Source organism: Elgaria multicarinata, chromosome 8, assembly GCF_023053635.1.
Source record: "Elgaria multicarinata webbii isolate HBS135686 ecotype San Diego chromosome 8, rElgMul1.1.pri, whole genome shotgun sequence".
Lineage (NCBI taxonomy): Eukaryota > Metazoa > Chordata > Lepidosauria > Squamata > Anguidae > Elgaria > Elgaria multicarinata.
The window spans coordinates 98,095,084-98,118,393 of record NC_086178.1 but is presented as its reverse complement, the minus strand read 5'-3'; the positions used below and the strand labels follow the sequence as shown (position 1 = coordinate 98,118,393).

The following is a 23,310-nucleotide window of genomic DNA, read 5'->3' as shown; positions in this document are numbered from 1 at the left end:
TATTTCAGATAGGGAGAGGATTTTGTTCGGCCTGCATCTTTAAGCGAATCAACCTAATTCACACTTTCCAGGTTGTTATGCGGATTGGAACACAGTTATCTTTTGGATTGCACACTTCTCCTAATTCCTTGCTCAAAAACTGTATACAAAAATGCATATATTAGAGAAAGTTGTGTACAAAAATGCATAAATTATGGGAAATTGTGTGTGTATTAGTATGAGTTGCACACAAAACATCTATGTTAGGTAAAACATACACGTTACTGGGGCACATGGGTGGGAGGGTGCTGTTGCACTTGTGCCATGCTTGTGGGTTCTTAGTTGACAGCTGGTTGGCCACTGTATGAACAGAGTGACGGACTAGATGAACCTTTGGTCTGATCCAACATAGCTCTTATTTCCTTAGAATAAATGTGCATTTTTGTGGAACTTTTTCAAGAAAAATTCACAGTGTGATGTTGAAATAGGACAGAATGGACATGACCACCAGCCGTGGTATGTGCTGTTGGGTAGACAACATGTGCCCCTTAATTTTTTTCTGTGGCAACCTTTAAAACCAGCACAGTGCCAATGACCTGCGATGGAAAACTTGGTTCTCTGTCTCTCAAGTTGGGCCTCCCATAACCAGGGTTGTACTAAGCCCTTCCTGCTCACGGAAGGCGTGGCCTGCAGTATGGGTGTTACCATGAATTCCTATAGTACAAAGTAGCACTTTTGTTTTTGTTTAATAAACTGTGGTGGTTAAAAAGAAAGAAAGAAAGAAAGAAAGAAAGAAAGAAAGAAAGAAAGAAAGAAAGAAATTTCAGCTTCTCTCATCAGTGGTTCTTCCAGTTGCCAAACCCTTACTGAAGAGACATGATTTAGAACTTGTAAATATTACCAAACAGCAGACAGCAATAAATTTACTCTGGGTGGTCTGTATAGATTTTAGCTCCCACAGTTGTTCCCACATTTATTTTGGTGACTAAATTAAAATGTTTCATAGGTGTGGTAAGTAGATATACTAAATAAATATAACAAAACAAAATAAAACACAACTCCTAGAATAAATTTCCATTTCCTTTCATTTACACAACCCTTTGCTTACCTATCTGAAGTCACTTTTAACTTAGAAAGCTGTACGATATGGGCCGACGATTGAGGAGGGCCTACCCAATTGGCACCACCACATAGTGCCAGACCCTTAAATGTTACAATGGCACCTTCCTCAACCTGGTAGCCTCCAGATATTTTGTACTACAACTCCCAGGATTCCTGAACATTGGCTATACTGGCTAGTGCTGATGGGAGAAAAAGTTCAATACATCTGGAGGATACCAGGTTGGAGAAGATTGATCTAAAGGGTACCCTTGTTACAAATTGAAAAGGGGTGGGAAATGCACGGGGCACAAGATCACAAGGAGATTTGATTATATTAAGCCATATATAAGGATTATTTTTATATTAAGCAATATATGGGGATTATTATAAATAATAACGTCGCTGTACCTCATCTAGGAGTCATATAGTAGCCCACTCTCCGGCATGTGGTGCCTGAGCACACCCAGCATAATTCCCTTGTTGATATTAGCCCTATTCATGCATTAATAAAAGTGGGTAGACTCACCACACAAGTAGGAACAGGGCCACACTGTGTAGCTCCACCCCTGACATTCATCACAACAAAGCTCCTCCCATAGGCATCCATCCATACCGCGCAACCACCTGCAGTGGGAAGGCCTTTGCGCATACAGTATGTGTGTAGACTTCCATGCAGTTTGGAACTCTGATCACACAGGGATCCAAATCGCATGGAAGCCTTCATGTGTGCCTCCCTGCTGCAGGCGTTTGCACTGTATGCGTGGATGCATATAGGCAGGGCCATGATGCAATGTACTGTTGGGGACGGGGCTACTCAGCTTGCGTGGTGAGTCTGCCCTCCTTTAATATTGCATGAATAGGGCTATGGCCTTTCTCTGATCTTAGAAAGGGAGCTGACAGGCAGAAGTGTGTAGAAGCCAGAGACAGCAGCAATCCAAGGGAGCAGAGAAGCTTGGAGAGGAAGGCTGGAAAATGAGGTACACATGGCCACAAGCTGCAGAGATGAGGAAGGCAGAAGTTCACATATCAATTGAAAATAATGAGCTAAATCTTTGGCAATAGGCCTCTTGTTATATTAATTGCCGATGGATTTCTTGCCTTGAGGAGTTTGTTGGATGTTATTTTAAATATGTAACCAATTTGCACCTAAATTTCCTTTCTTGTCATGCCTGCGCTAATAAAAATGTACTGATATATTGGACTCAAAGCAAATCATCCTGGAGGCTGTGCTAAATATCCAAGGTAGCACATGCTATCACCTAAATCAGAGGTGGGCAATTTGCCCAGAACTGAAGAGCTCACTGGAAAGTTTTGCAGCTCCTATTTCAAATTTAGCTCTACAACAATGAGTTCTAGAAACTTTATCTTCTAACAAAAATAACAAGAGAGAGTTTCAGGTCTGTAACAGACACTGCATGAAATAACTTTGAAGGCAAGTTGCCCAGCCCTTTAGGTTGAGCAAAGCAGTGTTCTTTGATTGTACTGAGTCAAATATATCTCTGGCAAAGAAAAATCTGTTATTGCATATACTACTGAAATATAGAGATACTTACAATCGTGGTCATGGTCTCCTCTGTCACTACCTTTAGGGTGTCAACAACTGAAATGTAGCCAAGTCGTTTGGCAATGGCAAGGGCAGTATTCCCATTCTAGACAATGGAAAAGTTCATCAAAAAGATTAATGTTAACAGGATCTACAGCTAAAGCGATAGCTAGACGTACAGCTTGCTAACACTCAATAAAATGTGTCTCAACCAGTACTTAACTTCGCTGAAACATTTACATTAGAGAGTAATGGAAGATCTAAGTCTTGCTTACATTGCCTCAAAAGCAAAGTGTCCAATATTCAGATTTTGCTGAAGTGCAAGCATAGGTGTTTGAGGTGGCCATTGCTTAATTTGTAACTAATATGTACAAGAAACTCAATGGGTGGCTGGGAAATCCAAAATGGAGAGCCAATTCCAAGATAGGGAATACTCTGAATTCTTATCACAATGCAGAAGGTAGCGATGGAAACACAGTATCTCAAGACTTACCTGAGGCTGTATCCATACACTACAAATTTATATTATTTTTATACCACTTCATCTGTCATGACTTCCCCCACAAAGAATCCTGGCTATTGTAGTTTGGTGAGCGGGCTGAGAATTCCCTTGCCTCTGCACAGAACTACACTTACCAGAGTTCCCTGGGAAGAAGAAATGATTGTTAAATGAGTTTGGATTTGTAGTGTACTTATGTCTTGAGTTCTACCAGGCAAGACACTTCTACCAAGGGCCTGCTGGGCCAGACTCCAGGTGATTATGACTCTGATATGTGAGGTTGACACCGAGCAGGAGTACGGGAATGCACAGCTAAAGGTTACTTTTCTGGGGTATAAGGAGAAGCTGGGAACAGCTTTGCCAAGTGGGATACATTGGGAGATTACTCCTTGGAGAAAGCCTAAAGTAAATTAGCCTTTCGATTTTTCTTTACGAGTGAATTTCCAATTAGTGATTGCTGCAGGCAAACATGCATGGCTTCGGCAGAATAACAGTGTGTCTATGAGTGTTCAGGCACATGTGGGAATAGGCTAGCTGTACCATTCTACTCCCACCATTCTTTTTCTTGCTGGACTTCTATAAAATTAATATAATCAAAGTGAAACAACGGCGGTTACCAGAGGGAAAAGAGATATAAGCTAGGAAAACCACTGCCAAGGATAAAATCCCTCTTGCATCTCTCTTACCACAGTGAGTTCATTGGGTGATGCACCATTCTGGAGCAGGACGTTGATTATGTGGGTGTGCCCCTGTTGAGCTGCTTGGTGCAAAGGGGTGTAGCCATTCTAGACAGGAGAGAAAACGGGAAGAAGGAATGTCAAAGAGAACACTTCTCCCCACCCCCCAAATCAAGAATGAACACAAAGGGGTAGGAGGGAGGTGTGTGAGAGAAGGGAGGAAACTCACCTTTGTTTTGGCATTAACTTTTGCAAATTGCTGCAGGAGGAAATTAACTATCTTAATGTTTCCATAGTGGCAGCCAACATGTAATGGAGTGTATCCCATCTGGAATTAAACACACACAAGAGAAAGAGGTGGGGAGGGACGACAACAGAGAATTAATATATGTTTGGAAAGGTAACATTATGCATTCCCATGTGTATTTGATATATACCCACAGTTCCTGATTCTGTAAGATAAGGGTGAGCAATTTCAGGAGGCCAGACACCACCACCCACCACCCACATAGGATGCTGCACAATTTGCAAGGCGCCAGGGAAGAAAAATATTTTGACAGCAAAGTGCTCTGTAGTATTCTAAGGGTTAAATTCAGTTTGTTTTCAGTCTAATTTTTTTTATATTTGACTCCTCACTCTCCTTTACTCCTCATATTGAGGCTGTAGCTAAGACCTGTCATTTTTTATTATATAATATTGCCAGCATCCGATCATTTCTGTCTGACTCTTCTGCCAAGACTCTTGTTCATGCTTTGGTTATTTCTCGGCTGGACTATTGTGACCTTCTTCTGACTGGCCTTCCTTCTTCTCACATCAGTTTGTTGGTTTCCATTCACCACTCTGCTGCTAAGATCATCATCTTGGCTCATTGCTCTGATCATGTTACTCCACTTCTGAAATCCCTTCATTGGCTTCCAATTCACCTCAGAATCCAATCTAAGCTTCTCCTGTTGACTTTCAAAGCTTGTCACAGTCTAGCTCCTTCCTATCTTTCTTCGCTCATCTCACATTATTGCCCTGCTTGTGCTCTCCGCTCTGCCATGTTTCTTACCCGCCCAAGGGTCTCTACTTCTCTTGCTCGGCTTCGTCCATTTTCTCTCGCTGCCCCTTATGCCTGGAATTCTCTTCCAGAGCATTTGCGGCTCACGAGTTCAATTACTGTTTTTAAAGCTCAATTGAAAACTTTTCTTTTTTCTACAGCTTTTAGAGCTTGACTTTGCTCTTACTTTCACACTGTTAGTTTTATTGTCCCCTGGGCCTATTTGGTGCATTCTCTTCCCTTTCTTATTGTTTTATTATGATTTTATTAGAATGTAAGCCTATGTGGCAGGGTCTTGCTGTTTTATTCTTTTACTACGTACAGCACCATGTACACTGATGGCGCTGTATGAAAAAGAAAAGAAAAGAAAGAGTTTTGCTGCCACCGAGTTTGGCGGCCTGACAGGGGTTGCATGTGTTGCCCACCCACCCCTGCTGTAAATGATGCACATATGGGAGCCTGATGAAGTGCACGGACCGCAACACAAATTTAATTTTTTAAAGAACAATTGTTTCATGCTTGACCATACGGGGAAAATATTTGTGACCCAGGCCCTTGACAGGGTTATGTTTTGAATCTGTTTCCCCTCCTTTCTGCAAAAATAGACGTTTGCCTTTCATAATGAAACTGGGAGATATGTAAAGCAAAGCCAGAGGCTACCTTGCTTTCGTGTTTTGAAAGCTGGTTCTGGTTTCATCTTCATATGCCACCAACTATGCAGCAGGACACATACAAATATGACTTTTTGTGATGCCTGTCTGTTAAAATATCCTTGACGTAATGTTCGAATCAATAAAGCGCAAACATTTTTTTAAAAAATAATTAAGACAAGGAAGAAAGCAGCAGGAGTCAAACGTCTCATTAAAACAATTTAAAATAACAGTTATAATCAAGATCTCAGGCTGTCAGCACAAAATCAAGAATGTTTTTTCCCTCCAAGTTTTCCTAAGAATACTGTAACCAGGCAGTAGAATGAGTAAAAGGAGCGGTGCCTCTGTGAACTGTTCCAGAGCAGTGGGGTTGAGGGCCACAACCACACTTTGCAATTCTCACCTCACTCAATGAAAGGATTTACAAAAGCCAGTGCAGTGGAGGGGATAGACAGCTGGGCTTTGAACCGGGAGACCTGAATTCAAATCCCCACTCAGTCACGAAGCTTAGTGGGAGATCTTGGGTGCCAATCACTACCGCTTAGATAAAAGAGAAGCTGGCAATGTATACCAACCTGGGCTCCTCGGAGGAAGGGCAGGATAAAAATAATAACAACAGACGTGTAAGAAATAAGGATGACACTTTCATACAATGCCTGCTCATGATGTCCGTCATAATGGGGAGCCATAATTCTTTGTCTAGGTCTTCTGGGGACTATCACAGTATAAGCAGTGACATTATCCTATATACTAAGAGCGATTTTAATTCTCTGTGTCCTGGCCCTTATGTAGCCAAAATGGCACCATCCATGCCCAACATAAAGTGGTATTAACCAACATACAAACTGCAATACTGAATGATAAACAGAAATGGGGTAAATGATTTAAAGAAACGTTTTATATAATGTCATAATAGTACCACAATATAGCTGGTCAAGAATATACCACTCGGGAGCATTTGGCGTGCTTTGGTTGAGAGTCAAGAGTGAATACCTACTACAGATGATAATAAATTTTGTTCCGTTTGAGGAAATAAACCTTTAATTTCTCCCCATGCCAAAAACACTATGACGAAGCTGAAGAAGCTTAAAGTGAAACTGGTTTATTAAGCCAGCAGCCTGTTAAACAAGTTTCTTACTAAGCATCTCGCAACCATAAACTAAACAAGTTTCCTACTAAGCATTTCGCAACTATAAATAACTTTTGTTTAATCAAGTAAAGCAAATTTTCTATCAAGCGCCTTGCAACTATAAACTATTTTTGTTTAACTGTGAACAACTTTATGTTTCATTGTTTACAAGTGTCTCGCAATTATAAACTTCTTTTGTGTGGTCAGAGCACTAAAAATCATGTGATTGATATTGTTAACCTTCTGTTATATTGTAAATATATTGTGGTATTAATATGACATTATATAAAACGTTTCTTTAAATCGTTTACCCCATTTCTGTTTATCATTCAGTATTGCAGTACTGTATGCTGGTTAGCACCACTTTATGTTCCTCTCTATTCGGCCCTGGTTAGGCCTCATCTAGAGTATTGCGTCCAGTTCTGGGCTCCACACTTCAAGAAGGACGCAGACAAGCTGGAGCGCGTTCAGAGGAGGGCAACCAGGATGATCAGAGGTCTGGAAACAAAGCCCTATGAGGAGAGACTGAAAGAACTGGGCATGTTTAGCCTGGAGAAGAGAAGACTGAGGGGAGACATGATAGCACTCTTCAAATACTTAAAAGGTTGTCACACAGAGGAGGGCCAGGATCTCTTCTCGATCCTCCCAGAGTGCAGGACACGGAATAACGGGCTCAAGTTACAGGAAGCCAGATTCCAGCTGGACATCAGGAAAAACTTCCTGACTGTTAGAGCAGTATGACAATGGACCCAGTTACCTAGGGAGGTTGTGGGCTCTCCCACACTAGAGGCCTTCAAGAGGCAGCTGGACAACCATCTGTCAGGGATGCTTTAGGGTGGATTCCTGCATTGAGCAGGGGGTTGGAATCGATGGCCTTATAGGCCCCTTCCAACTCTGCTATTCTATGATTCTATGTTGTTTATTTCAACTGCTGCCTTTTATATTGCATAATTACTATCCATGCACAAGCGGAAGATCCAATAAGATCAAGGAAAGCACATTGTTTACCAAGTAGAAGAAAAAGATTTAGGGTGTGGGGGAAACGGGGCCGGGGAAGCAGTCCAAGGAGGACCAAACATGTGCAGTGGCCACAGAACGCTGGCTAACAAGGAGGATGGAAAAACAGGCCGAGAGGATGCATGGAATTGAGTATTCCGAACACTGGAACACATTGTCCTGTCTAATTGACTGGAATAAGAAGACCATGCCTTCCTGAACAGTACAACCATCGTTGCACATCATAGGGCTCTCAATGGGCTCCTGGTTTAAGATGTGGCTGTGTAACCTGGAACCAGAGGCTGCTCTATATTGGGTGCAAGTGGGGCAGCAACCCACCACCCACTTGTGGCAGAGAGTTCCCCACAGACTACCAGGTACATTTGCTCCAGAGCATAGCATGCAGCTGCTGAGTGCCACCCATGACCGTCTCCTGCCCCCTTCCAGCAACCTCAGTAGAATATCGAGCAATTGCACTATTCTCCAACCCATCAGCCCCTGTAGTAGAGAAGTACGGGAATTTTGTGCCTTTTCGCAAATAATTCAGACATGTCCCATTCACCAACATGTCCAAACAAGAGCAGGAATGCAATGCTCAAGAAATGTTCACAATTCCCCAAACTTTTATGTTCGTGTTCAAATGTGTACACTTGCGCAACTGCGCAAATCCTCCCCAAATCCGTATTTCCATACTTTAGCCTATGTGCGGGGTGGAGGGAGAGGAAGGGCACATTTTAAATTGCACACATTTCAATTGCACACTTTTGAAACTGGGCATTTTTCCGATTGAAAAAAAAGAAGTTTGCATTCGGGAATGCAAACGAGGCAAAATGAGCTTCAAGGAAGAATTCAGAAAACCTGAACCAGCTTGGCGTTGCATGCCCAACCATCCCTACCCAATAGGACCCAGCCGCCACTACCAGGGACTGGAATGCATAGACAAGGTTACCAGGGTTACAGTCATACATAAATCTCCCATTGATTTCCAAGGGAAGCCAGGGGCAAACAGCACTTGTACACAAATTGTGTAAGGAAAGCCCAACATTTTTTTAAACAAAAAGTAGCCACGGAAAGCCACAATTATGAAGGGAAAAGCAGGAGGGGGGGAGATGCTTAACCCTTTCCCTGACTGTCATTTTATCCTCAAACTGCTCTACCTGCATTGCAGGAATCCAAATGCACGTTGACAAGGGTAATGCTGCATCAGGAACCCTGTTGAAAGAAAAGCATTTTTTTGGGGGGGGGGAGATTTTGAGTGGGAAAATGGCTCCCCCTTCTTGATGCTTCTCTTCCCTCTTGCTGCGGGTCTTGCACTCAAAACTGTAACCTCCCAAGGTTGCTTCTCATTTAAAAAGTGTGCTGGCTTCATTATTGCACGTAACATATAATTGCCCTTTACAGCTATGGAAAAAAGTGCATCAGACCAGAGCTCGCAGCTCTAGGACCAGGTTTAGGATCTGGGGTATGTGGTGGAAGCAGGCATTACACCCTTTTACCCACAGGAGAATCAACAGCCATGCATGCACTCTCTTTGCATAGGGTCCAGCCCTTCTGTTTTGCTTCCCCTCCTGAGTTTTCCAAATCATTGGATTTGGAGGCACAAGACCTCTTGCCTTGTGCTGTGTACTCAAAAAAGGACAGAAGAAGCAATAGAAGAAAGGCTCATGCTGCTTTTAGCCATACAAAGTGAGAATGGGCTCTAGTCACTGGGTGATGCATGTGTGAAGCAACCCCCAGTTTCCTTCTGATGGGTGTAAAACTCAACTTTCTCTTTCTTCCCGTAACAAGTAGAATCCTGCCTTCCCAGCATTAGCAGCAGCAGCAGCAGGCTGGGCTGCTCAGTCCAGGCTGTGTGGGAGGGACTTTGCAGCAACAACGCCATAGCCAGACAGCAGGGACAGTGCAGGACAAATTTTGATCTTGCCACTGTGGGTGGGTGGGTCTATTAAAAGCAACAGATCAGCGAAAGGCTGGCAGACATGCAGAGCCCTAGAAAGAGGGAAGAGTTATGTCTGGCTGGCCTGCACATACAACTGAAGGCATGGAAGGAGGAGGCATTGCACTGTGCTTAGTCAAGGCCAAAGCAGATAGGACTTTATTCTCTCCCTTATAAGGGTAAATATGCACCTGGATCCCTGTGAGGAGGAGCAGTTCAGCTGTGTGTCTGTGACTATGACTGGACAAATGTCTGTAGGGAAAGGGTTAAAATCCCCCCCTTCCCGGCTGCTCCTTAACAGCGGCATTTCAGTAATAAAATACAGCTATTCGACAAGTCTCCCATATCACTTTGCTGTTCACCAATACTGCAGTACTGATAGGTATTTCTGATTTGTCCTCTGTTCGCTGTAGTTGGAGATGGTGTAGGTGGGGAGAGATGATGCAATTTGCAAGGCTCTCTTCCCCCACTCCGACTGCAGCTAACAGCAGAACAGCTCCCCAACGCTGCAGTGAGAACCACCAGAAGCCTTTCAAGCAGCCTTCCCCAACCTGCATTGCCATACTGGCTGGGGATGTTGGGAGTTGTAGTCCAATGATTCTGGAGGGCACCATGATCCGGAAGGCTGCTTTAATCCAAAGGAAGTCCAAAATGACTGAATTACATCCAGCTATTCCCCGGAACGGTTTCCTTTTCCCAGTAGTTAGCTATGAAATCATAAACTCACTTCCCTTTAATAATAAATACATTCTGCTTCTTAGAGGCAGGCTAAAAAGCTACAGACAAAACATTGGCTAAAGGGAAGCAACAGGAACCATTGGCCTCACTACATTATCCTTTCGAGAGCATGGCAACCAAGATCATAGTGGGGTGTGTGGGGTGGTGTCAAGGTTGGACGTGCCCAGGGGTGCAGCTAGGGCTTCACGTGACTGTCCAGAGAGTGGGTATCAGCACATGTCCAGGCCATTAGGCTGATGCTGGTTGCTGCAACTTCTTTTCTTCTTGTTTAACACCCCCCACACACACATTTCATAATTTCAAGTGGCAGGATGGGCATGAACATGGTTACAGGTGCTCATTTTATTATTTTTACTTTAAAAATGTATTTTTCTTTTCTACAACAAAACGGAGCTGATTCCATAGTAAATGTGTTTAACATCAGCAGAAGCAAACCTCTGGTAGTCATGTTTAACTGAGTTTAAAATGTGAAACTGCACATGCTCCGATTATTATTATTATTATTATTTTACCAGAGTTGGCAAATGGACTTTTGTTCATTTTTTACTCTAATATACTAGGAAAACAGTACAAGTCATAAAACATGGAATGGTGGGGGGGGGAGGGGGGAGAAATGTGAATTATGTGGTTCACAACTGAAGTAATACCCATGGCCATCTAAAGGGGCACGCGCAAGACTAATAAAATTGCTTAGCTACACTAGTGGATGCACATCCACACAATACCACACAATGCACTGCCTCTCTGTCTATGGCCCGGTTCACACCTAAATGGGTTATTTAACTCATGGGTTGTTGGGGTCACACGGTTGTTGAGGGAGAAGCAACCCAGAGTTTTAACGTATGGTTTGTTGTTGGGTTAGTGCTCTGGGTTGTTTCTCTCTCAACAACCCGGCATACCTGGTTTGGAAGTCACAGCAAACAACCCAGGAATGCCAGGTTGTTTGCTAAGTCAGATCACTCATAGCCCTGCCCAACGTCATTACACACAATGGGGTCTCTATGTACTACAGAAAGGAAGGAGGAAGTGGATACACCACTTGCACAGAGAACAAGCCCCCCTCTGCCCACGGGAATGGTGTTAATGCGGCTTCATTCTTGCTGTTTTTCCAGTACAGACATGTCCTTTGGCATGTTGAAATGTGGCAGCCATTGCAGACAAATGTTCCTTCCTTCCTTCCTTCCTTCCTTCCTTCCTTCCTTCCTTCCTTCAGATGTATAACCCTCCCCATCCTAAAGGCTTGGGGGTATGTTAGAGAAGAGGGAAGAAGCCCACCCATTAAAAAAAAAAGAGTAAGGTATCATCCAATTAAAATTCATTGACATATCCCCACCTGTTTCCACCTTCCTAAACCTGAGATACAAAGGCCAGCCAAAACAGTTAGGTCTTATACTACTAATGAAAGGAGCTCAGGCTTGGGACGTTTATTTGGCAATGGTTGAGCGTTCCAGTGGGAGAAAGCTCTTGCAGAAGCCAACAAGAATACCCGTCTTCATGGCCTTGCTGCTTCAAGCTGATGCATAGATAGCATTGTTACAAGTAAGTGGATCTCGGAGGTCATAGTAGGGCACATTTCTATCATATTAGAGAAAATACAGCAATTTTGACCTCCATATTTTATGCTTTTGTTCTCTTAATATAATCAGATCATTACTGGTTGCTTTGGAAAGGAGTTTGGGAATCCTCAGAAGCTTTAAAGGTGACAGGCACCAGCAGATGATCCTTAAACGCCATTATCTCTTCCTACCTCATCAGCCTGCATCAAGATAACATTATCTTTTCTTCGTTAAGAAACTTGCTTACTTAGTAGAGTTGCGCTGGGAAACCATGAAGGGGACAGTTCTCAAGAGTGTCAAAGAAATTTGATATTTTCCTAAGCAGAAATGCATCAAGTATGCAAACCAGACAGCCCTCACAATCACATCCGGGTGGCCCATTCCTGGATGTGCAAGCATTATTTATTAGATATAGAAAGGAAAGGAACCTCTCGTGCAAGCACTTGAGTCATTGCTGACTCCTAGAGGGATGCCTGCTTTGGCTGACGTTTTCTTGGCAGACTTTGTAGTGGGGTGGTTTGCCATTGCCTTCCCCAGTCGCAGTTACCTTTCCCCCAGCTAGCTGGGTACTCATTTTATCGACCTCGGAAGGATGGAAGGCTGAGTCGACCTGAGCCGGCTGCCTGAGAACCAGCTTCCACTGGGATCGAACTCAGGCTGTGGGGAGAGTTTTGGCTGCAGTAACTGCCGTTTACCACTCTTGCGCCACACGAGGTTATTAGATATAACTAATAACTAATATTAGATATTAGATATAACAGTGGGAAATTGCTCACTCACCAAAATATATGCTTTTATATGTTCACTGTGGTTTCCTCGCATATATGTATTTTCGTTTTTGATATATGGCTATATTTATATGACGCAAAGTATGCAGGACTTACTCAGATCCTAACTGACTAGGCCAGCTCAGGGCCTCCATGTTAACTATGGGCCTGTCTCAGTTAATATTTGGCCCAACGCATGTGCCAGGAGATACCTTAGATTTGGTTTTCTTTACTGGAAAATCATTTTCTTTAATGATCTGTGGGTGGAGGAGCCAGTGATTAGTCCATTGGCTAATCATTACCTCATCAGTTTTGACCTTCAGGCTGCCTAGAACCTGTGTGGTCTGCCCCAGGAGGCTGATGAATCTGGATGCTTTTTTTAGGTTTTTCTCATGGGGATTTTCCTGCATATTTTGGCAGTCTTGCTAAGGCTCTAGTCTCTGCTTGGAATGAGGGGATGCTTCAGGCTCTCAATCCAAGCCTAAAAACGGTTTACATGCTTGTTTCATTCCTATACTACACAAGAGCCAAAGCTCTCTGGCCGGTTCACAACTTAAAGGTTTTAATTTTGAATGGTTTTAATTTTTGCGAACTGCCCAGAGAGCTCCGGCTATTGGGCGGTATAGAAATGCAATAAATAAATAAATAAATAAATAATCAAGGACTGCCTTCACTTGTAGCAGCCTCCCCTACATGAGAACATAACAAGAGCCCTGCTGGATCAGGCCAAGGGTCCATCTAGTCCAGCACTTTGTTCACAGAATGGCCAACCAGCTGCCAACCAGGAACCCATAAGCAGGATACGAGTGCAATAGGACCCTCCCACCCATGTTCCCCAACAGCTAATGTATACAGGTTTACTGCCTCTGATACTGGAGATTGCTCTTAGCCATCAAGACTAGTAGCCTTCTCCTAGTATTTATCCACTCCCCCCCCCTTTTAAAGCCATTCAAATTTAGTATTTATCCAACCTCCTTTTAAAGTCAGCCATCTTGTGGTGCCCTCCCTCTGAGATCATCAACAGAGGCTTTTCTCACATGTCTACCGACAAGGATGGTTAGCTTGGTGAAAGAAGGGAGTAAATCTTTTCAGCTGTCGCCGCACACCTTTGAAATGAGCTTCCATTGCGGGTTCATCAGGCCCCTTCTTTGCAAGTGGTTCAGGAAAAGTCTGAAACCTGTCTTTGCTGGCATTTTCTTAACTTTGGTGCTGCTGGTTTTAGTTGTAATTACTGTTCTTATAAGATTTTGTCATTTTGTATCGTTTCTTTTATGCTGCCAGGGGAGGGTTCCACCCTGAAAGGCAGCCTAAAGGGAATTTCAAATAAATACATAAATAAAATCTATGTTTATTTATACATACACTAAGGCACAGTTAACAAATGCATGTATGACACTGGAAGCCTCACAACTGACTGCATGAAGTAACTGCGGTAAAAAGCAATGAAGTGTTGGGAAAGTGCTGTCTGTGGTTTGCATGTGAGGCTCATTCACAAGTGCAGATACTACTTGATGCTTCAGTCAGTGTGAGTAATGTGCATGTGTGAACCATCGTTCAGCTTGCCTAGTGTAAAAGGTTTTAATTTAGTTGTGCAAGAAGTTTGAGTAACATTGGTCTGAAGATTAAAGCCGTCTCAATTAAGAAGTAAGAGGTGGTCTGGCTGGAGGGCAGCAGGTTGATGACACAACTTCTCCACCAGGAGTTCAACATGCCTCCCAGGGAGCAATACTGGCACCTGCCTTCCCAGGAGCAAAGCCATATGCTCCCCATTCAGAAACTTGACCCTTCTGCTACAGGCATTCAGAAGCAGCGCTTGGCTACCCTGGAAGGCACATTCTTAAGCTTCCAGTTCCTCACAGTCACATTGTGTCATGTTGCATCAGAAACCATGTCTTATACGATGAAAAATAGTCATCAGGGAAACATAGGCTGATAGGTCGTGACAACGCACACTGCTCCATGGATGTTACACGATGAAGCTACTCTGGCTATAAAAGCTGAAGTCAACCAAACCAGAGACCAGCATACACAACGGCAATGCTGTGTCGAAACAGTAAGATTAAAAGAAGCCAACTCCCAGGTTGTCTACCCAATCAGTAGAACTGAGGATATCCTTTGATTCCCACTTAGGCTATGAACTTCAGTGCCAAATTGCTTTCTGTTTGGCAGGCGCCTCCGCTTACGCTAATTTCTTGACTTTCTTGATGCAGATGTGTATCCTGTGAAGATCTTGGAGGAAGTGCCAACTGGCAGTCTTTTTCCTTGCACAGCCAAACAAGAGTTGGGAATTCCCCCTGCCTCCAGCTTTCTGGAAACACCAGTCAGGATTATTTAAGGTGACTCAACAGAAGACCAGCGTGCATCATATAAGATAAAAGGAAGTAATTCTTCAGACAAGACATAGTTAAGCTATCGAATTTGCTACCACAAGATGTAATGATGGCCACCAATTTGGTTGACTTTAAAAGGGGGTTAGACAAATTCCTGGAGGAGAAGGCTTTCAAGGGCTACTAGTCCCGATGGTTATATGCTGCCTCCAATATGAGAGGCAGTAAGCCTATATACACCAGTTGCTAGGGAACATGGGTGGGAGGGTGCTGTTGCACCGTATCCTTCTTGTGGGTCCCTGGTCCACAGCTGGTTGGCCACTGTGTGAACAGAGTGCTGGACTAGATGGACCCTTGGCCTGATCCAGCATGGCTCTTCGTGTGTGTGTGTGTCTGTGTCTATCTATCTATCTATCTATCTATCTATCTATCTATCTATCTATCTATCATGCTATATAATTTGATACAGGCTCAGGCAGGTCAGGTTTGGGAATCAGCCTACTATTTACTGACATACATTCTTGAAACTTAACTGGTTTATCTGAATATGTAAGAACTTATGCCAAGACCAGAAACCAGGGGATTTTAAAACACCCACACAGCTTGTAATCCTCTGAGAATCATTTGATCCTGTTCCATCTCCTCTAGTTTAACAACAAACAGCCTTATGGGTTCTAAGCATCAGCTGGGGAATATCGTGAGCATATAGAACAGGGCTGTTGAACCACTTTCAGGCTAATTTCACAAGCCACAACTAATATTGCTCTAGAATCTAGAAGAATCCTTATATATGCCTATAGATATGTCTATACTGCAACCATAGGATAGAAGTAAGTATCATTTGTCCTCATGGGACTCTGATTATTGTACTTCTCGGGAAGAGACTTCTCAGCACACAAGTTTCATTGACAGTACGGAGGTGGCTCCAGTAAAAGGTTATGAATCTTCATCATTTCAGATATACTTGATCCCAAGCAAACAGTTCCTAAACTCTATGGAAAAATAAATATCTACTGTCACACAAAAAGTATACAATAAAAATAGCACCAGATATTTCAGCCATGCCCTCTACTTTGAGAAAGTATTATAAATCCAATTAACTTGAGATATTGTGTATCTTGCTCTCTAGGGTTGGTCTTTACATTGGTTTTGCTGCTACTATCAGGCACTGAAGCCCAAATATTAGCTCTAAACAAGCACTCAGAGTATCATCTAGTGCTGCAGGAACTTCTGGTTTCAGAAAATTTAAAAAATGGGTTTATTAAAGGTGTTGGAGGTGGTGTGGGTGTTGAATGTGAAGCTCAAGTCTAAAGCCCTCCTGGGCAGAAATGTGGACTTCTGGCTGTGGTTCCTATTTAAATGTTGTTTTTTCCTTTAAAAAATAAAATTGCATAGCCTAGTTTAGTCCTGCTCCAATGTTTCGTGAGAACATTCCCAAAGCTTTAAAAGAATTTAAGGACATATGGAATTCCAATGACAAAGAGGGGCAGAGTTGTTACAGTATATCAAAAAAAACCCAAAAGCTATTGTAAATAAATCCAGAAACCCCTGCAATAAAGTATTTTTTCTTCCTTATCTTGGGAAAAAGAATTTTCAGGGACCTTAATTTGCCATTCCTTCCTGTTTCTCAGGGCACTTTTGGTTCTGGCTCCACCCACCACCAGCATGTAGCTGTCAACTAATTACAGAATTTAAGCTGATTATCCCCTTTTAACCAATTACTCTATTACAGCATTATTGAATACACTTGATTTTCTGCAAGGCTACGTACAAAATAAAACATAAAACACATCAAAAGTACAATCTATAAGACAGTGCAATTAACTAACCCATGTTAAAATTGAACACTTTTAATTAATCAATTAAATAAGTTTTCATATTTAAATAATTTTAAGTAAGTTTTCATATTAGCAAAACCACAATAAAGCTGCCTTTTTGAGATACTAAATTGAAATTACAGCAAAAAATGCCACTCACAGCTAGAAGGAAAAGTAGTCTTTATTCTTGTGTTCTTCACTCCGGATTTCACTAATACTCCAGAGTGAAAATAATATTTTTAAAAAAACCACAATTGTGCCTTTAGTTGGCTGCCTTGCTGATCAAAATTGGCTTCTACCAGTCTCGTGCCCATTTATTCAGAAGACAGACTTGAGTTTGTTCTGATGGGCAGAGCAATGCTATGGTGGGGAGGTGTGGTGGGACAATGGCCACAACCAAAATCCTGTCCGTTTTTTTCATTCCACCCCCCCTTCGATTTCTCTCCTTGCCTCCCACCTCCACTGCTCCCTGCCCCAGTCCCATTTACCACAATGAGAATTCATTATGTCAGCTCCTGAGGTGGCTGAGTTTCCGGGACTCAGGATCCTCACACACACACTGGAATGCCATGTTTCGGCCTCCACCGCCAGCAGGGCAGCAGTGGTTGTGGAGCTTTCTGCTGCCACACTTGGGCGCAGAGGCGGGGATTCTAGCAGCAAAGGTGCCATCCAGCTAGCATAGGGTGACCAACTGTCAGGATTTCCCCGGATTTGTCCTGGTTTTTGTTCTTTCCATAGTGTCAGGGGGTTATTTTCTATAATTTTCAATAATGTCCTGGAATGACACACCTTCCCTTTAAGGCTGCCATTAGCATGGCAGGAGGGAATGACATGCTTTCTTGAGGCACATCATTCCCCCACCCTGAGCTCCAATTGAGGTCTTAAAGGGGAAAGTGGGTCATTCGTGGACATTATAGAAAAGGCCCCCATTGGAGTGGATGGTGGTGGTGCAGAATGAAATCCTTTCCCCTCCTCCCCTCCAATCGGGTTCTTTAAGGTGGCGGGGGAATAACGTACTTTCTGCAGGACTCAGAAAGCTGCTTCCCCCCACACACACTAGGTGTCCTCTTTTTTGGTTTCCCAAATATGGTCACCCTAAGCTAGCAGGCCTCGCTTTCGGCTAGCAGAGCAGCAGGCCTCTCCACCATCCCCCTGGGTTGCTCCTCATAAATGTGCATGGATGATTTCAACCTTAGTTGATTATTCTACCTGTTAAACTGATTCAAGGTTTAAGCCTGCATACATCTAAAGAGAGGGGCGGGGTCGATTCAAGATAGTGATATTCCCAAAATACGCCATGCCAGCCAAACAGAAAGGTGAAGACCTTTTTACTCTCCCAATATTTTAACAATCTATAAATTTTAAATAACATGGTTTTAAATTTGTAATTTTGCATTGCTGCTGTTTTGTTTTTATCTGCTTGAGCTTTTGTATTGTATTTTATATTATGGTTTTATACTGTTGTTTTATATTTTGAATGGTTTTAATTTTTGTGAACCGCCCAGAGAGCTCCGGTTATTGGGCGGTATAGAAATGTAATAAATAAATAAATAAATAAATAAACAAACATATATGATAACTGGCGTAGTTATCTATTCTCTCTCTCTCTCTCTCTCTCCCTCCCTCTTTTCCCATCCATGGATTTTGCTACTGCGGGCTAACAGCAGTGTCATTGAGTTTTATGAGTCAATAATCTGCTTCCTAACCTTTGATAAGAGGACAAGGACAGGTAATTATTACTGTGGCGTGCTTTTTTCCACTGTCATACTCTTTCATTATAACGTCAGGCTAGCCAGGCTCGGCACTCCTGTCTGCTAAAATGTCTCCGGTCCCTTTCTAAACAGCCGGGCTGTGAGACCCACACATGCTGCTGTCCCCTGATGGCCTGTTTGGCCAGCTATCCAGCCAGTGGAAAACAGGTTTGTCCCTTCATTATATAGAGCAATTGAAGAACAATGCAGATGGAAGTCTAGTCTTTTGCGTTTGCGCTTCTGAAGGAGAAGAAAGCCCCCTGCAGGATGGCATGAGAATTAGGATGGTCAAAAGGAAGGAAATTTGTCTAAGGCCATGTTCACAACACCAGCTTTATTTTTGGGGTACGTCCTGAGACGTGGATGATGATGCTTGCTCTGCAACCCGGCTGGAATCACTGTTCAGCATCTCACTACCAGGTTTTGTTTTGGGAAAGTGAGTCCCTCATTCAAGAAACCCTCAGCACGCACCAATGCGCCAACAGGCCTCTCAAAGATAACACTCGAGCTGCTCTCAATTTCGTTTTGGGTAGGTGGGTGGGTGGGTGGTGGAGGCAAAGATCTGCCGTGGCCATACACTGCACACAGATCTGCTGGGTGAGAAGCCCCATCTGTGGTGCTAGATCCACAATGGCTCATTCCCAAATGATGCAGTCATCAAGTGATGCATACAGATGTATGAACTATCATGGGCTGCGTAAAAAAATAGCAGGATGTTTTTGGCTCGAATCTGGGGAGAGGGAATTTCAGGGGGAAGCAAAACTGGGAGGTGATTTTGGAAGGGGATTGATAACAGACTCATCAGGGACGGGGGTTATAAAAACATAGGAAGCTGCCTTAAGCTGAGTCAGACCATTGATCCATCTTGCCCGGTATTGTCATCACTGACTGGCAGAGGCTGTCCTGGGTTTCAAGCAAGAGTCTTTCCTAAGCCTACCTGGAAATGCTGGGAATTGAACCTGGGACATTCTGCATGCAAAGCAGGTACTCTACCACTGAGCTATGCCCTCTCCTAGCATTGGCAGGAGCAGCCCACCCACCCCTTAACTTGCATTCTCAAGAGAGGGAATAGTGCCGGCACTTTAAAAGAAAGAAGAAAAGGATTTCTACCAGGCACTGACAATGGTAAGTGAACCCAACAAACTTTTTGGAAATCCTCCCCCCACCACAATCACTGAAATCCTCCCTCCACATTAGACATCTGTGAATTGGGTGGCCATTTATGTTCAGCCCTATAGCCAGAATTTATCCAACCCCCTTTTAAAACTATCCAAATTGGTGGCCACCACTATATTTTGTCACAGCGAATTCCATAATTTAACTATGCACCGTGTGAATTAGCACCTTTTATTTGTCCTGAATGATTTGCAGCTAACCGCATGAATTAACTCCAATGGACAGCATTGCACATAGAATCATAGAATAGCAGAGTTGGAAGGGGCCTACAAGGCCATCGAGTCCAACCCCCTGCTCAATGCAGGAATCCACCCTAAAGCATCTCTGACAGATGGTTGTCCAGCTGCCTCTTCAATGACTCTAGTGTGAGACAGCCCACAACCTCCCTAGGTAACTGATTCCATTGTCGTACTGCTCTAACAGTCAGGAAGTTTTTCCTGATGTCCAGCTGGAATCTGGCTTCCTTTAACTTGAGCCCGTTATTCCGTGTCCTGCACTCTGGGAGGATCGAGAAGAGAGCCTGACCCTCCTCTGTGTGACAACCTTTGAAGTATTTGAAGAGTGCTATCATGTCTCCCCTCAATCTTCTCTTCTCCAGGCTAAACATGCCCAGTTCTTTCAGTCTCTCTTCATAGGGCTTTGTTTCCAGACCCCTGATCATCCTGGTTGCCCTCCTCTGAACACGCTCCAGCTTGTCTGCGTCCTTCTTGAATTATGGAGCCCAGAACTGGACGCAATACTCTAGATGAGGCCTAACCAGGGCCGAATAGAGAGGAACCAGTACCTCACGTGATTTGGAAGCTATACTTCTATTAATGCAGCCCAAAATATCATTGGCCTTTTTTGCAGCTATACCGCACTGTTGGCTCATATTCAGCTTGCGATCTACAACAATTCCAAGATCCTTCTCATTTGTAGTATTGCTGAGCCAAGTGTCCCCCATCTTGTAACTGTGCCTTTGGTTTCTATTTCCTAGATGTAGAACCTGGCATTTATCCCTATTAATTTTCATCCTGTTGTTTTCAGCCCAGCACTCCAGCTTATCAAGATCACTTTGAAGTTTGTTTCTGTCTTCCAGGGTATTAGCTATCCCACCCAATTTTGTGTCATCTGCAAATCTGATAAGCGTTCCCTGCACCTGAGATGATACATGAGATGGTATGTGGCAATGTGAATGTTTTCCTGAGCCACATCCAGAATCTCAGGGTCCTCCTTTGTGCACCTTTTATTTATCTGGCAAAAGGCTGTGAATGCAGCTGCTTCTGGCTTTGAATCTACTGCTTTGCAGACGCCATAAAGAAAGGAGCAATTGCCAGGCTGGTGATGGAGGCTTTGGGTTTTGTTTCAGTCAATTTTCTTCACCTCTGGATATATTTAAGTACGATATCTCAATGCCAAACCTACCTTGGTGTGTGCATCCACAACAGCACCCTGGTTAACAAGGACCTCAGCCACGTTGACTCGGTCCTCTTGTGCAGCCAGGTGGAGTGGAGTCAGGCCACTCTGCAAATCAGAGGCAGCAAATTAGTTTCTTGCAGAAGGTATGCAGTCCCGTGCGCTCCCAGTCCAATTTTACAGTTTGCATATAAACCACTTAGAGATTTAATTTTATTATGTGGTATGCAAGTACTACTAATAAATACATAAATGATAAAATAAATTCTGATGCTCTAGAAGGGTTGTGCAGTGCTCTTTCCCAGAACTTAACAAGGTGCCAGAATAAAATGTCCCTGCTGTTGGGTCAAGACTTTTTCAGTTATTCCAATTGCATGTCCCGTTAATAAATGAGCAGATGTCACAGTGCCAGACCAGTTACCATTTTTCTTAAAAGGAGAAGTTGTTTTTGCATAGAATAAAATACACTCTGCTCCCTTGCTGGCCCAGCATTTAACACCTTTTGGCCATTGAACTTGGCATGTAGGAAAATAGTCAACGGTATCACAAGTCATGTTCAAATTCTGGTGGGTTTTCTCACAACACACAATCCAGAGTAATACCACCACTTAGATTCTTTTAATTGTTTCAAAGTGGTTCACATGCATTCTCCCTCAAAGCCTCCCAACAATTCTGCATTTCTAACATTATGATCTGATACTTAGGTTGCTTTCCCTTTCCCTGTCCCTACACTTCTATTTTATTTTTTGCTGATAGCATAGGTGTCAGAGCAATAAGTGACAGATTATTTAAGAGCAGGCTTCAAAAAATTAGTGCACTTGCTGATGAAACTCCTTCCCCACAGACCCAAATAACACCCATTAAACCAAACAGAGTCCAGGTGACTCTTGCCTTACATAGTTCAGTGACCTGGGCTTGCTGCCAATCCAAGCTGGTTAGAAATCCAAATTTGTAGAACACCTACACTTTGTTTGGACAAAAGCTGGTCCTTCCCTCAGTGTTGACATTTTGATTAGAAACCTGCAGCGCTTAAGACTTTCCACACTTTTACACAAACATGTACATACACAAGGGCGCATACGTGCTCATGCAAACACAATCACACACACACACACACACGTAGTCCAACATTTCAAAATAGTGCCAAGCCTAATCTGCAGGTGTACACACGGAATATATACAAACATGGTCCACCTGGGCATAGGGCTTACAGACCACTGGGTAATCAAAGTTCATGCCTGCGTGGACAGACAATGAGCAAGTGATAGATGGATGATGGCTGCTGATAATTCACCACTTGTACAAGTGAAACAACTTGCCAGCTGCATTCTGAAGCCCATGGGAATTCACTTTGGGATCCCTTTTCTTCTTCAGAGCTGCCTTGGACTCAATTATCCACTACCTCATCTTCCTTTCTCTTTTGACTAGCCACAATAGCACTGGTGGATATGGTCTCCCTTATGACTTGTGCCTTTGCCTCCTTTTTTATCCTCAATAAAACAGGGATGCAGGAGCTAGCAATCAACCCAAACCCTTCTGGGATTTATTTATTTTTAAGAGCAGCAGCCTTTAAAGCACAGCTAATTTCTGAAGCACCCAGCTGCCTGGCTTGTATCACAGGATAATATGGAAGAAGGTGATCTCTTAGATAACCTGGTCTGGAGTTGCTTAGGGCCTTATAACCCAGCAGTAACACCTTGAACATAGCTTGGTAGCTAATTGGCAGTCAGTACAGAGATATCTCTATCTCTCGCAACATGATGTCTTCAGTTCTGATGCTGCTCTTTGTATTTAAAGATTTTTACCCCACTCTTCAGAGTGGCATACATGAGATTAAAAGCAAGCATGACAGCCCCTGCCCCTCAAGCTTACAGTCTAAAAAACACGACACAAAAGGAAAAAGGAATGAGGAGGGAAGAGGAAAACAAATTCAGGTACTAGTTGTTAAAGACTTGCCCTGCTTGCTGCATTCTCTTGCCTGCTTGCCTGCCTGAGAACCTCTACAATCCATCCAACAGCTGGGACTTCTGGTAGTCTATGGCCTGCTTCATCCTGAGAGGTACCATCTCCAGCTTACAGAGTTCTTGGCTGGAGCTGTTCCTTGGTCTGCTCTATATACAGCCTTCATATGTACTACCAGAACCACTCTCTCCCAAAAGAACAGGAAGAGGTATAGCTCCTATAGAGTCCTAGCTTCCCCCTAACCTGTGGTTGAATGTGGCTCCTGACTGGAT

At 43.3% G+C, this 23,310-nt stretch overlaps 1 protein-coding gene across 9 annotated transcripts in view; it reads right to left on the bottom strand.

Moving 5' to 3' along the window:
- The window catches only part of ANK3 (ankyrin 3), a 264,099-nt gene that overhangs the window by 88,080 nt on the left and 152,709 nt on the right, over positions 1 to 23,310 (bottom strand). For all 9 annotated transcript variants that reach the window (XM_063133078.1, XM_063133081.1, XM_063133084.1 and 6 more), the window contains 4 exons: positions 21,086 to 21,184; positions 4,029 to 4,127; positions 3,809 to 3,907; positions 2,634 to 2,729 (listed from right to left, as the gene is read on the bottom strand). In XM_063133078.1, coding sequence (XP_062989148.1) covers positions 2,634 to 2,729; positions 3,809 to 3,907; positions 4,029 to 4,127; positions 21,086 to 21,184 — 393 coding nt within the window. The remainder of the gene's footprint in view (positions 1 to 2,633; positions 2,730 to 3,808; positions 3,908 to 4,028; positions 4,128 to 21,085; positions 21,185 to 23,310) is intronic.